This window comes from Macrobrachium nipponense, chromosome 2, assembly GCF_015104395.2.
Source record: "Macrobrachium nipponense isolate FS-2020 chromosome 2, ASM1510439v2, whole genome shotgun sequence".
Taxonomy (NCBI): domain Eukaryota; kingdom Metazoa; phylum Arthropoda; class Malacostraca; order Decapoda; family Palaemonidae; genus Macrobrachium; species Macrobrachium nipponense.
The window spans coordinates 168,215,105-168,230,533 of NC_087201.1; the positions used below are offsets into that span (position 1 = coordinate 168,215,105).

Here is a 15,429-nt window from a genome sequence, read left to right on the forward strand (position 1 = left end):
AAACAAAAAAAACACCCTGGATAATGCAAGTAAAAGAGTACATGAAAGAACTAAACATAAACTTAAGTAAAATTGAAGCAGTTAAAGACAAACAGTTAAGAGAAATAATAAACAATTGGGACAGAAAAATATGGCAGAAAGAAATGAATGAAAAGTCAACATTAAGAATCTACAGAAAATATAAAGAAAACATAAGAGAAGAAATCTGGTATGATAACACTGAAAAAACAATGCTGATCAGTAGGGCCAGACTAGGTATACTAGGATTAAATGATAGAAATAGGATAAAAGGAGAAGATACAAAATGTTTATACTGTGAGGAACAAAATGAAAATTTAGAACATTTCTTACTTTACTGTCCAGCATACAATGAAATTAGAAATAGATATAGCTTTATGCAGCAACCATATCAAGAAAATAAAGAGGAATTAGTAGCAAATATAATCTTAAGAAAATAAAGAGGAATTAGTAGCAAATATAATCTTATTGGTAGTACTAATGAGGGAGGAAGTGGAGAATAGAAGATTTTATAAAAGAAATGTGGTATTTCAGAGAGAAGAAGCTCAAGGAATAAAAGAAGCAAGGGAGCCGTTTCAAAGGCATATCCCATCAATACTACTAACTACTACTAACTACTACTACTACTACTACTCTACTACTACTACTACTACTACTACTACTACTACTACTGCTACTACTACTACTACTACTAGAATCCTCTCTATATCTTTGAATAGAACGACCGAAAATAAATCTCAAATAAAGCTCAATTAGAGTTCTGTTACCATTTGAAATAGAATAAAATTAACAAATGATCTCTAAAGAAGCATTAAGATAATAATTTAAAATGTGTTGTTCTAAAGTAGCATTGTTTGTTCCTGCTTCTTGGTGATTCTGGCAAGACTTGTGACCTACGCTAAGACTGAAGGACTGAAAACAAATCTCAAAGCATAGCTAAAGTTATTTCTATTTGAAATGGAATCAATTAACGAATGATCGCCAAAGAAGTATTAAAATAATGTTGTTCCTGGTTCGCGGTTCAAAGCGCTCACTCCACAAACACAGTTGCGGGCACGCTACACTGTTTATGAGGTGCAAAGCTTTGTTTCCTTGTTTACTTTACTACTATTTAGTTTAAATTTGTTAATTCAAAATTCTTATTTTAATTCATGTCTATTATCCCTTTCTGCAAGAAAGTTGCATTGTTTATTCCTGCTTCTTCTTGGTGATTCTGGCAAGACTTGTGACCTATGATGAGAGACTAGAATGTCCGAAAATAAAACTCAACGAACGATTACCGTATCAGATTCACGAGGCGAAATGGAATTATATTAACCATTGATATAAAAAGAAGTATTTAGACCTTTCTGAAGGGATGTTCAAACGTCGCGCCAGAGCGGGGGAGGGGTGGGGAGAAGAATGGCAGCAGGCGATGATGATGATGCCACCGTCCGCCACCAGGGCCATTAGCAGAAAACATGTCGTCTGCAGCGGGAGGGTCCCTGCAGGACAAAACTTTGAATAAAGTCGCGCTGTGCTCAGCCGTCTTCGCGGGATTCGCCTACGTGGGATACTCATACGCGAAAACTGCCTTCTGCAGGAAGTTGGCGCGCAGACCAGGCGCCTGTGAGTATTCGGGGGCCCAAATAGAAAGGTGGTCTTTCAAGTGGCACCACGAAATTTTTCGACTGCTGTCAGTGGGTTTGTTTTGGTCGCGGGTGCCAGTTTCTTCATTTTTCCTTTTTGTTTGTTTCGCGGTCTGATTGACGTTTCAAAATAGATATTCCTACTCAGGCTGAAGCTTATTTGTAATATGTTTATGCTGGCATAAATGTCTTTCTTTAATTCGTCAGGGATTTTTTATTATTTATGAAATAATTCTCGGAAGGACGAGTTGCCATTTGTGTTATTATGGCACCCCATTTCTACTGTGCCCTAATTTCTGCCGTAAAACGGCCCCATATACCAATGTAATGGTAATTTTTAGCCATTTAAACTCATAATTACGAACCGCAAGTCAATAAATCGTACCTGTAAATACAGCCTAATTATTTAAGCCAACCCATTTCACAATTTCACGAAAGCAAGTAGACCTAGGTAGGCTACCATGTCTTCACATTTAACCATTTATAGACCTATTAAAGGGGCGTGTCTTATGTACGGCTGATCTATTTCAGGTAATAACTGTTTATTCAAACCAGTCATTGCACTGTTGGGTAATAATTCCCCAATTTATTACCTAACCTATGACGTAGGCCTAACCTGGTTGAGGCTAGGAGGAAGAGACATGCGACCTTTCGTAGATACCTAGTAACCCGGTATGTATCCACCTCTGCGGCGTGTTTAGTACAAGCCTGTTGGGGATGACCGTAAAAACATAAACAAAGCACTGTCGATATCATAAAGATATGGACCTACAAGAAATATCAGCCATAGGCTAGATACCTAATGACTGCCAAAAACCCTAGGGGTTATTATCTAGGAGCTGTATGAAATGATCCCAAGGTTAAAAGAGTTTGCCATTTTAACAAAGATGCTTGATTTTTTAATGCTTCCTAGGTAAAGTGGTCCCTCTAAATGTCAACCTATTATATGCCTACAGTGATCATCAAAAGCTGTCCTGTAAATTATACATATGTATAAATTTGTTTCAAATATGTCATTTATAAATTAGAATTGATATACAGCTCCTCAGTTTTAAATGTTAAGGATATTACCACTTAAAACCACATTAAGTAAACTGTAGGCCAGAATATGAATAATTTTGAAATAAGTTTGTTGCAAATATGAATAAATATTAAATGTAAAATAATGAATTGTTCGCCATTTCACTAACCCTAACCAGAGTACCTTACTTTTTTGGTTACTTGAAAAAATCCTTTCCAAAGTGATGCTAAGAGGTGGTATTTATCAAAAGGGGTGATTTCAGTGTAAGATTTAGCCTTTAATGTTTAAACACACAGCTTGAAGTATTGGTTACAGTAGTGTAAACATTTTAAGATACTCTGAGGTCTTTTTTTTTCTTTCTTTTTAAGATGGAATGAGCATATTTTGTTAAGATGTAAAGTTCTTTATTTGCTTTGAAGCAAATTTACCCCTACCCAAGTTTACCAGCACTTTAAGAAAAATACAATACATATCTTTAATATATTATCAAGATCACATTGATGTTTTGTAAAAGGCTTAGCTTTCATAGAAGAAATAAGCTGGGTTTAGTCCTTTGATATAACAGTACATCCTTTGGATTTTTCAGACGATGAAGAGGAAACAGAGGTTTCGCGAGTCGTTTTCCGGAGACTATCACAAACCACACAGACAGATGCTCTACTTGGGAACCTGGACATGAGTACGACCGGGAAATTGATAATACGACCGAAGTCTGTTCAGGTGTGTGGGGAAAGTTATTACTTTTAAGTTTCTCGCAGGCCACAGACATGGTCTGTTTTAAAAGTTTTTTTTTTATATGAAAACTTTTAGTGATTTATAGAATAATATACAATTTTACTTAAATATCTTCTTGTTTTGGTCTTTTTTTAGTGTTTTGAAGAATAGTAGTATACATTTTTACTTAAATATCTTCTTGTTTTGGCAATTCCAAGGATATGCTGAAATTATTGTTGCAGCTGTGGTGGAAATTAAATTAACAATCACTATTTATTGAACAATGAGCCAGTGATAACTTTTTTGGATATATCTGTTTCATGCTTAGACATAGAATCCTTAAGCTTCCTGTTTTTAAAAGAGTTGCAATATTAAGAGTGACATCTTCAGAAATGCATGAAATTTGACTGAAAGTTACTGTTTTGAACTTTGTGTTTGTTGTATTTTACAAAAAGTGTTCCTTCTTCTTGTGCCATCTACTGTTTTTGTGAACAAAAAAGTGTGAATTAGGGACTGAACTTGTCAACCCTTTCACATGCATTAAAGTATAAGTATGATTGATATACTTGTTTATCATTTATACTCACTGATTCCCAGACAAAAGTCTGTGAATCTATGAAAGACATTTGTCAACACTTTTCCAGGCATTAAGGTGCAAGTCAAAGTGATATACAGGCAGTCCCCCATTATCGGTGGGGGTTCTGTTCTCAGTGGGGTGCCGATAAGCGAAAACCGCCATTACCCGAAACGCGGTGATTTATGGTTAATCGCGCTTCTATTAGGTAGGTATGTTATGGCGCCATAAATCGCCAATTTTATGGCGCTAGAACAAGTACCATAAAACTGGATTGCCATTAACAGAGTCCACCCATAACCAGGGACTGCCTGTACAGACACCACCCTACTGACAAACAACAATTTGTATGTTGAATTGTGTAAGTTGGAAATGGTACTCTTTATGTTTAAGTACAGTGCTACCCCACTTTTTCGCAGGGGTAGATTCCAGAACCCTTCGTGGAAAAGATTCCAGAACCCTTCGTGGAAATGCAAAATCCCCACTAAAAATACTTATAACTGCCCAGTACCATGTACCCCTTAAACTAACATGCTTAAAGCTGCCTATTTTAACAGTTCACTGCCTAATTTAATATAAAACAAAGTTAATTAGTGATCATTATAGAGGTAGAGCCTATAGAAAAATTCGCGAATTGGTGGAAGTTCCCGCGGAAACGTAAAAGATTTGCTCTACAAAAATTCACGACAAAGTTTGGAAAAGTGAAGCACGAAATAGTTGGTTAGCACTGCAGTATGATATGAAATCAGTACAGTACCGTACGTTTTTCATCTTAAAACACAATACAGTACACTGTACATACTACATTACTGTACGTACAGAATAGGCACCCAAAACTAAATTTGTACTTACAGGAGGCAAAAGGGAGTGCTCTGAACAAAATTTTAATATGCAATCCCTTTTGTGTGTACTATCTCTGAATGTTTGTAAGTTGAATGTCCGTAAGTAGGTGGCTATACTTGTGTTATGTATGTTTTTCAATTTGTCATTTTGTAGGAAATTGAGAGCTGCTTCTCCTTTTCTTCCCAGGAAAGAATACGTGAACTTAATTTAAAAGCGCGTCAGTTTGCGGACACTTTCATAGCAATTCAGACTGGTAACGGACATGCTGGACATGCTCTATCAAGAAATTCAGCCATTCACGATCCAAAGAGTCTACAGGTAGGTGTCAAGTACACTTTTGGGCGACAGTAATGAGATTTCCAAGTCCAAACCCCATAGAGGGATAGTGCCGTCAGTGCACCTCATGCAATGCACTGTAGGCATTACTTAAGGGTCTTCACAGCATCCCTTCAGCCCCTAGCTGCAACCCCTTTCATTTCTCTTACTGTACCTCCGTTTACACGCATTCCTTCAACCCTTCCTAAAAATTATTTCATAGCGCAAGTGCAAAGTGTTCCTCCTGTTACACCTTTCAGACCTTTTTACTGTTTATTTCCCTTTCAGAGCTGAATGACCTCACAGGTCCCAGCACTTGGCCTTTGGCCCAAATCCTTCATATATTCTATCTGTCTTACAAGTCCAAGGTGCAGTAATTAAGGAAATTTCCAGGTTAAGGAAAGATTGATCTTAAAGGCTAGGCGTTCATAGATAGTCTTGATATCTTACCAGTTTTAATTACAGTAGTACAGTATTTCATAGTAATATTCCACAGAGAAGATGAAAGGTGCTTTTTGCATCAATTTAGGCTTTAGAAAGTGTATTTAAAATTCATCTTTATGTGGCTCACTTCTGCAGGTATTTGGTTATGTGGGTTACTATTCATCAAAGTGTGATCAATTTGAAGGTGGAATCATATTACTTTGATGAGGTATTTTCAAATTAGCATGTATTTTACAGTATGTATGTTGATTTATAATAATTTTTTAAGGCATAATATTTTATTGTGTTAGCAAAAATATTTTGTGCCATTTCATTATTCATTACCATAAGATATAAAAAAATGAATAGTAAAATACAGTGGATGAAGTACAGTATACATATTCTGTAAAATCCTTTTTAAACTAGGAAAATATCAAATTATCACATAATAACAGTTCACAAAAATTGTATCATTTTCGTAGATCATAATATAGTACGTACTGTATATACGTATATCTTTTAAGCTCATGAGCTATAAAATTAAGTGAATTTACATTCATGTTTTGTGCTTATATACACTGGTTATATGTCTTCAGCATTTTAACCTGTATTCTATTTTATTTTAGTCTTCACCATGGAACTCTCCGCGATTACTAAGTCCCGTAGACGTTAGACAGCTCATAACATCAAGATCTACAGAGAATCTCACACATATTCCTCCAGATGGCTCTCCTTATAGGTATGAAAATTTAGCAGTTTTTTGTAAAGTAGTTAGTGCTAGAATCAGTTCTTATATTAATCCCAGTTTTGTTTCATCTCAAGCCTATCTCTGTACATTATCTATACTATTGGGACTCCATGGAGGTTCCAAAGTCTCTACAGAAGAAGATTCCTTCCACTTCCATCTGCTATGTAGAGTATACAGCTGGATTCATTTAATTATGTTACATGGACAAATTTAAATATAAATTATATCAATCAGTGCTGAATTCTTTCTAATTTATCACAGTACGGGTTTTCTCTTCATCAGCTCCTGAAACATCTAGGAAATTTGCTGCCCACAAGTGTGGGCTTAATTATAAGTGTACAGTTATGGTTTTGTACTGAATAAAAGAATATGCTCTGTTTTTAAAGACATGCATTTTAAAAATACTTGAAAAATACCTGTCACTCTTCAGAAAGGTCAATGTGTAAAAAGTTCTTGTTTGATGCACTGTACATCCAATAGCTTAGTGGTTAATGATTAGGTAGGTACATATTTTGTTGACCACCATAGGAGGGTAGTGCTGTCAGTGTGCCATACGCAGTGCACTGTAGGCATTACTTAAAGTTCTTGGCAGCATTCCTTCAGCCCCTAGCCAGAACCGCTTTCATTCATTTTACTATACCTCTGTTCATGTTCTCTTTCTTCCATCTTACTTTCCACCATCTCCTAACAACTACTGTACAGTATTTCAGTAATATTTTCAGCTCTGAGTGGCCTCGTAGGTCCCAGCACTGAACCTTTGGCCTAAATCTTATACTATTCTGATTCCAATTTCAATAGATTTTGTTGAGAAGAAAAAGTGCGTGTATGTTGTGGTGAAATAACTGATGTGTGAGAAGGATGTTTGCAATTTGCATTCATTGAGAATATTTTCTCCAGACCTAAATGGAGTTTAAAGAAAAAGAAAAAAGCAGAGGAAAAGGCGGCAGACCCTGATGGGAAAATACGCCGGAAGAAAGTAGAAGCAGAGGCCATCACTCTTTATAACAGCACAAAGATGGAGCTTACACAAAGACTAGACAGCTTAAGTAGTAGAGGGAGGTAAGTGAATTCATCTTAAAATTTCCTGGATAACTTTTGAGTTAGATGGAGGTGTTTTTCACTTTTGTAAGTAGATGTTCTTGGCTGCTTTTGGAATGTGTTTACAGTACTTATTTGTGTTGTGGTAAGTATAGGAAAGTTTCTTGAAGGTCATTGTGGAAAGCTTGAGTCATGAAGATGTGTTTATGAAGTAGCATATTTTTCCTTTAGTACAGTAATAGAGGAGTTTGTATTTGATTATCAACAGCTTGAGAGCTAGTTTAGGGATTTTGTATGCTGCAGCATAATAAATTTTCATCCACAGAAAAACTCGGAGAAAAGCACACGTAGGGACTCTGTTCTCTACCTTCCCCGAGGAGCCGTAAGCTGGCAGTTGCCTTTCTTTTCACAATGAATGGTTTATATTATTTGCTAATTGACTGTAAACCATGAACTCTCAACATACTGATGAGTGAGCAACATTTGTATGTTTTGAAAGTTTTAGTTAATGCTTTATTGAAGTAAGGTAATCGACTTGGCATAAAGTTTCTTAACGTGAGCCCCTTTTTTTTATCGCTGAGATTTTGTCCTGTCGTTTTAGGCCGTCAGTAAGGTAATTAGTGAGTCTGCAAAGTTTGCAAGTAGTTTTAGAGGTAGAGAAGTCAAAACTGCATTGGAGACAAACTGTTGAAATGTTACCAATCTGTATCAATTTATGACTCTGTTGGGGACGTTCAAACCCGTACGTGAATGGAAGGGTCGGAAACCTCTGTTATGCTGTTTTTATTTTCTACTAATCAGTATCTGTGCCTTACCTTAAAAGCATGCTCATGTTCAACCATACCCCTAGAAGAGTGTCTGATGTGACCTGTAATATTTATTCATGATGCTCTGCTATAGCTAGATTTATGACCTTTTATTTATCAATGCCCATTTTAGTAACACTTGAAGTCTCAGTTTTTTTAATTTTGTTTTGATGACTGTTTCCTTCCTTGTCATATATTATTCATCTTTAGTCATCCTTGCAAGGACTTTAGGTAATCTTTTGACAGTGCCCTTTATACTGTACTGTATATATTTTTACTCCTTTAATTGGATCTCGTCAAACCCCCGCAACCTAAGCTTCCTAAAAATGGCTTTCGTCCCTCTCCTTGCAAGCTAATTTTATCCATCTTTTCTTCCAACTTTATTTTTGTTATATGTATTTGATGGTGCATTTGTTATCTCTTTTTCTCATTTTTATCTGTGACCTCTAGACCATCACATGCTTTCCTATGCATTGAGTCTTTCTTTCTTTTAATTATTTCCTGGCGCTCTTTCTTCTCTGTTTAATGAATTTGACAGGGACAGCATCACTGATTGGAATTCAGTAGAGTTGATTCCTACAGTTTCTAGATTTCTGCTGAATTTTTGAAATTTTCACAGTATTTTGAGGCTATGACTTACTTACTGACAAGTGTGCTTAATCATGAAATATAATTTGTTCCGATACGTAATACAACCCCCTCGGTCCTTTAACAATAGGAAGGTAACTAGCGGCAGCTGGGACGGTCGTAAGCTTCGAACAAGGGGAGAACGGTAGTTAACTGCTTGTCCGAATCGTGCGCGCGCCCGCGCGCCCGAGAGGTGAAGAATCACTTTTGCTTTCGGCCGCGGGTGTGAAGGACGTGTTCGTCATCGCTCTCTGCCCGCTTCATCGTCGTATGCTTTGTTTATATTGTGTTTTCTACTAATGGTTTGGTTTGACTTGAAAATGAAACTGTAAGTACACTGTTTTCATTTTCATTACTTAATTATGAATCAACATGGAGCTATCGCCGTAGAGACGGCGATTTCCGCTCTTTTCATGAATTGAACCCTTGAATTATGTCTCGGTGCCGAGGGTCGGGGCGTCACTCGCGCCGAGTCATGTATTTTGGGCGAAAGTGTGTAATTGAAAGATGTAAGTACTCTTTTTCATTATATTTTTGCCCTGTGCGTTCGTTGCCGAGAGCTTGATTGCGCTCGGCAAGAGCCTCTTATTTTGTATGAATAGAATGCATGAAAGTGGAATTCGCAATGCAGTTTTCTTTTCATTTTCATTTATTAATTGCATCAAATTTAATTTGTTCCGACACGGCATACAAACCTTCGGTCCTTTTACAATAGGAAGATACTAGCGGCAGCTGGATAGGTCGTAAGCTTTCGAACAAGGGGTTCGGTAGTTAACTGCTTGTCCGACCAGGCAGCGCGCGCGCGCGACTGGGAGGTAAACAAATCACTTTTGCTTTCGGCCTCACAGTGGATGGACGTGTGTGTTCGCTCTCTGCCCGCTGCTCGTCGTTTGCTTTCTAGTTTGTTTGTAATTGTGTATGAAAGAGCTTGTAAGTACAGTTATTCTCTCTTATCATATTAATTACGCTGAATTGAATTATGATGGAATCTCCCCGCCTCGCTACCCAAGGAGACTTTGCCCGGGTACCGAAGGGCGCAAATGCGGGAAGTTCAGATCATTCCCCGAGATTGACCCTCATGTTTTGTGTGCTCGGTGCCGGGGGCGCGAATGCACCCACCGGGCCGTGCCCTGTGTGTTTGTATGGACTGGTCGGAGGCGCAGTGGACTTTGTATGAGGGCAGGAAGAAGCGAAGGCCTGCAAGGAGTCGTCGGAAAGCTCTCCCGCGACTCCTTTGGTGACGGACACTTCGTCTTCTTTCCTGCCGCCCGCTCAACTTCCACGTCTCGCGCCTTCCCCTTCGGGGGCGGTGTCTAGGTCCTTCTCCTCTCCCGATGTGTCGAGTGTGGAGGAGGGCGCTAGATACCCCGACGTAGAGTTGTACTCTGGGTCCTCTATCCGCTCGTCTTCTCGCGAGCGGGTAGAGGATCCTCCTAATCACCCGACTTTTGCCTCCTCAGGTGCGGTTGCGTGAAGGATGACCTCGGACAGGTGTGGGCATCGTTGGGACTGCAGGGCGTGCCCGAGTTTCCAGGGGGCTGCTCTATCATCTCGCTGGCTCCGTGGCGTTACGCATGCTACGGTCACAACCACCACGACCCTGACAACTGGCTACGCGTCACCGTCCTCACCTGGTGTACACCCAGCACGCGGTCTCTGTTATGCACCCACAACATCGGTGCAGGGGCCAGTCGCCGTAACTCGGGGGAGTGTGATGCCGCCACCTGGGTTTGCCGTGCTGCCGCGACCGGACTTCATGTGCCCGAAGAAGCTCGCCCCTGGACCTCCCACCGTACCGATGACGTCTGTGCCGTTGGTTCGACCAGCTGTATCTGCCGTACCTGCCGTGACCACCGCTGCTGTTCCTGTTCCTGATCCTGCCGTGTCTGCTGCCGTTCCTGTGATGCTCGCACCTGCCACTGCTGATGTTGTTCCCGTTCCTGGCGCCGCTGCTCCCGATGCTGGTCTGTTCGACAGGGTAGTCCGGGCCCGTTTGCTTCGGCAACAGCAGCCCCGGCTCCGTCCTGGATGACAGACCTGACGTCGGTCCTGAGGAGGTTGACGAAGAAGAAGAAGAAGAGGAGGAAGGTGTCGTCGTCGTCTTCATCGTCTTCTTCGTCGTCGTCGTCTGCCGCCTCTTCCCTTCTTCTTCTAAGGCTCCCCCGCCTAAGAAGAAGAAGGTCGCCTCCCCCCCCCCTAAGAAGTCTCCTTCGGGAGCTTCTAAGGGCCCGTCTCGCTCTGGTGAGACGGGGGGTTCTTCCGCTGGTCGCCCTGCTCCTTCGGGAGCAGGACCCGTCTCTTCTCTTCCCGCAAGGAAGAAGACTACGGGGACCAGAGGGGTGCCGGCTAACACCGGCACTTCCTCACCTGCTGTCAGTGTTCGTCCACAGCAGCAGGATCCGGCTCGGCCGCTCGTTCGCGAGAGGTACCGAGTGTACGGTCGCCTACCAGCGACCGTGCAGCCAGGAAACCAGACCTCTGAGTCGCTCAGCGTCAGGTTCACGGACGGAGCGGAGACTGGTGACAGCCGCTCACAAAGCGACTCTCACCAGACCAGCTCTCGCTCTCGCAGCGAGCAGCTGGCTACCCGGGCGACGTGACGGTCCCATGACCGGCCACGGGCTGAGGCTGGGAAGAGGTCCCCCCGTTCGCCGGCACCAGCCACGGCTGGTACCAGCGAACTGACGCACCGTGAGGACACGCACCGGTCTCACCGTGACAGTGGAGCTCGCCGGTCGCCTGACGGACCGTCGCTCTCACAGAGAGCGATCGGGTACGGTTAAACCAGCACCAGCTTCCTCTGACACACGAGACCGGGGGCCGCTGTTCGGTCGGTCCAGCCGTTCTCCACAGCGAGACGGCTCGACTAGGTTCTGCAGCTCGATCGCCACCGCGGGTTGACGATCGCCTGCAGTCCTCCAAGCCCGCTGGTTCTGCCAGTGAGCGAGGAGAGAGCGTCAGGTCTGCCTCTCCCATACCTTCAACCTCCTCGGGTTACACCGGGAGGGCGAGGTATTGAGGAGTGATCGTGAAGGGTGCGCCCTTCAGGATCCCGCCACGTCGTCGTACGCACCAGGCTCGGTTCTCGGGACCAGCCAGGTCTTACGCACAGGTGGTTGGAGGAGACCGAGAGGGGGCTGTCGCTGCTCCTCTCCTTGAGGGAGGAGGGTCTCGGGAGGTTGCTCCTGTTTGAGGGACTGGACTGGTCCCGACCTCCACAGGGATGGCAGTTCACTCCTGAGATCCATATGGACCTTTGCCGGGAGGTTGATTGGCGCTGATTCGTCAGCACAACGACCTCGGGGGAAGGATCGCCGCTCCCACCACTCCAGAGCCCGACGTCCCGGCTCGAGTCGTTCTGGGGCCCGAAGAGGGAACCCAGACCGACGGTGGGTTTGCCGCGGTCAGAGAGCTGGGCTTGACTCAGTGCTGGACCAAGTTGAATCGCTTGTCTCTGGACAGGACGGTTCACTGAAGTCTGGCAGGTCCTAGCAAGCTACTTCCACCTCCTCTGCTACGACATCGGCGGTTTTACGTGCCATCTGAAGACCCGATGCCGCCCAAACAGGTGACCCGGAGTTAGCGAGGCTGACTCCGGGTGTGTCTCTGCAACGCTCCTGTCCGAGAACCTGTGGTTCTCGCAGCAAGAGGCACTAGGCCTGGAATCTACCGCCATGGCAGCTTTCCAGGCCGTCTCCTGGCTAGATCTGTGGTCCCTCACAGTATCTAAGGTCGCAGCCAACTCTGGGGGAATTTCTCCCGAAGATGACTCGGCCTTCAGGAGACTTTGCCAGTCTGGGGGAAGAGCCATCTCTTCCCTTGCCACCAGACGGTGAACCTGTGGGCCAACCTGGTTCTCCGACGAAGGGACGCTGTCCTTACTCGGGTTTCCAGGGCGGCCGGGCGTGAAGCGGCATTGGGACTTCGAAACGGACCTTTAACCGGAGTTCCACGTCTCTCTTCCCAGGAGAGATGGTGGACGCTGCGGTGGACAGACGGCGCACTGAGGACAGTGACCGTCTGGTTCACCAGGCAGTCTCGAAGGCTTCTGGGCATCCTCGGACTGCGGCCAAGTTCTAAGAGCTCGGCTAGCGCTTCTCGGCTGCTAAGACGGTTGCTGCGTCGAAGCCCCGAGGAATGACTCTGTCTTCTTCGACTTCTGGCAAGGGGGGCCGTAACCAGCAGCCCTCCTCCCAGCCCTCCTCATCCCGTGGAGGCTCTGGGAAGAAGTCGAAGAAAGGGGGGAAACGCTAGGGACGGCGTTCCCCCTCACCTGCTGCCGGAAGTGGGGGGGTGCCTGGCCAGCCATTGGGCAACTTGGCAGCGCTAACGGCGCCGAGACCTGGATTGTAGATGTCCCTTCGGGAGGGATATCTATTACCCTTCGAATTTCGGCCACCCCTCACCTCCAACCCGGTCCAACAGCAGTCGTACGTCCCCGGGTCACCGAAGGACGTAGCACTCAGACAGGAGATCAAGACCATGCTGAGCAAGAGAGCTGTAGAAATCGTCACGGATCAGTCACCGGGCTTTTACAGTCGACTCTTCCTGGTGGAAAAGTCTACAGGGAGGCTGGCGCCCGGTGATAGATCTCTCTCCCCTCCCCTGAACCGGTTTGTTGCGCCAGACCCGGTTCCATTGTGGGATGGGACGGCACGCTCAGTGCTCGACTCCATCAGGGAGAACGATTTCATGCTTCGGTGGACTTGAAGGATGCGTATTTCCAAATACCCATTCATCAGTCCCTCCAGAAAGTACCTCCGCTTCAATCCTCGACGGGACGGTGTACCAGTTCAGGGCACTGTGCTTCGGTCTCTCAACCGCCCCACAGGTGTTCACGCGAGTGTTCACTCTGGTGTCTGCTTGGGCCCATTCGCACGGGATACGTCTGATGAGGTATCTCGACGATTGGTTAGTCCTGGCGAGCTCCCGCTCGCAGTTGCTACAGGACAGGGATCGACTGCTCGATTCTGTCACGATCTGGGGATCGTGGTGAACTTCGAGAAGTCCGATCTCGAGCCCAAGCAGAGGATGAAGTACCTGGGTATGCTGATCGACACGGTAGCAGGGCGAGTCTTCCCCGCAGACTCGCGGATCACATATTCATGGGAGGCAGCCAACCAGTTCCTGTCTCGGCAGGAACAGGTAGCTCAGCGATGGCAAGTCGTGATCGACACCTGTCGTCACTCGAGAAGTTAGTCCCTCACGGGCGTCTTCACCTGCGGTCTCTTCAGTTGGAGACCTAAAGGAGAGTTGGTCACAGGCGACGGATCCCCCAGCTTTCCAGTGTCACTGACACAGGAGGGAGGCAGGACCTAGCCTGGTGGCTGGACGATGGGCCAGGAACCTCATTTAAGTAGGAGTGGCCTCTGCGCCTCCCCCCCCTACCCCCCCCTAATGCAGCTGTTCTCAGACGCATCGACCGAAGGGATGGGGCGCTATACACCTGGAGGAGTTGCTGACTTCAGGAGTGTGGGACGAGAACGACAAGCACCTTCACATCAATGTACTGGAACTCAAGGCAGCGTTCCTCGCTCTCCAAGAGTTTCAGGACCGCTTGATGGGACACTCAGTGGTGTTGATGTGCGACAACACCACGGTGGTGGCTTACGTCAACAACAGGGGGGCCTAGTGTCTCTCCCGTTGTACCAGTTGACTCGGCAGGTGCACGAGTGGGTGCTCTAGGCACACTCAATAGAGCTGTCGGCACGCTACATTTCCAGGGAGAGGAATGTAGTAGCAGACACGCTCAGCCGTCGGGATCAGGTGATAGGGACCGAATGGTCTCTACACCAGGACGTGGCGGAAAGGCTCTTCGACCTGTGGGGGCGACCAGTCGTGGATCTGTTCGCCACCCGGCACAACAGGAAGCTCCAGGTGTTCTTCTCGGCCGTGCCGGACCCATGGGCAGCTGCAGAGGACGCTCTTCAACACCCGTGGGACAACCTCTTCGCCTATGCCTTTCCCCCGTTCAGCCTGATTCGCAAGGTGATCAGTCGAGCGCTGGTCACCCCCGAATCTCAGTATGATCCTGTGGCTCCCAAATGGCCACAGGCCATTTGGTATCCGGACCTGCTGGCTCTTCTCGCAGGAGAACCGAGAGAGATTCCCCCTTGGCACAACCTTCTCGCCCAGCCACACGTCGAGCGGTACCACCGAGCAGTCCAGTCCCTACGTCTTCACGGCTGGCTGTTATCCACCATCTCTTGCGAACGAGAGGCTTTTCTCGTAGCGCAGCAACAGAGATGCTGGAACGTCCGTCAGTCCTCTGCAGCTGTGTACCAGGGAAGTGGGCCGTCTTCTGTGGTTGGTGTCGTAGACTGGGTCTATCTCCTCTCAAGAGCCACTCTTTCAGCAGGTAGCGGATTTCCTCGTGTTTCTTCGCCGAGAGAAGCTCCTTTCAGTCCCCACAGTTAAAGGATACAGAGCCGCCTTGGCGCTCGTCCTGAACTGAGGGGGTTGGACATCTCGAACTCGTTCGAGATCTCCTTGCTGATGAGGAGCTTCGAGAGGTCTTGCCCACCCAGGGAACTCAGGCCCGCCTGCGTGGGACGTGACTCTCGTCCTTAGGAGTCTGACTCGAACACCGTTTGAGCCACTCCGAGAGTCGTCAGACAGGGATCTGACCCTCAAGACCCTCTTCTTGCTGGCCCTGGCATCGGCGAAGAGAGTAG

At 45.5% G+C, this 15,429-nt stretch overlaps 1 protein-coding gene across 4 annotated transcripts in view; it reads left to right on the forward strand.

The window, feature by feature from the left end:
• The first annotated feature begins 1,394 nt into the window (after nucleotides 1-1,394).
• LOC135221120 (uncharacterized) overlaps nucleotides 1,395-15,429 on the forward strand; it is an 84,000-nt gene continuing 69,965 nt past the window's right edge. The window contains exons 1-6 of one of the 4 annotated variants that reach the window (XM_064258938.1): nucleotides 1,395-1,626; nucleotides 3,254-3,387; nucleotides 4,985-5,116; nucleotides 6,163-6,275; nucleotides 7,182-7,343; nucleotides 7,648-7,704. In XM_064258938.1, the coding sequence (XP_064115008.1) occupies nucleotides 1,479-1,626; nucleotides 3,254-3,387; nucleotides 4,985-5,116; nucleotides 6,163-6,275; nucleotides 7,182-7,343; nucleotides 7,648-7,704 (746 nt within the window). In that variant the 5' untranslated portion in view covers nucleotides 1,395-1,478. The remainder of the gene's footprint in view (nucleotides 1,627-3,253; nucleotides 3,388-4,984; nucleotides 5,117-6,162; nucleotides 6,276-7,181; nucleotides 7,344-7,647; nucleotides 7,705-15,429) is intronic. The other 3 variants (XM_064258937.1, XM_064258939.1, XM_064258940.1) reach the window with 3 other exon arrangements.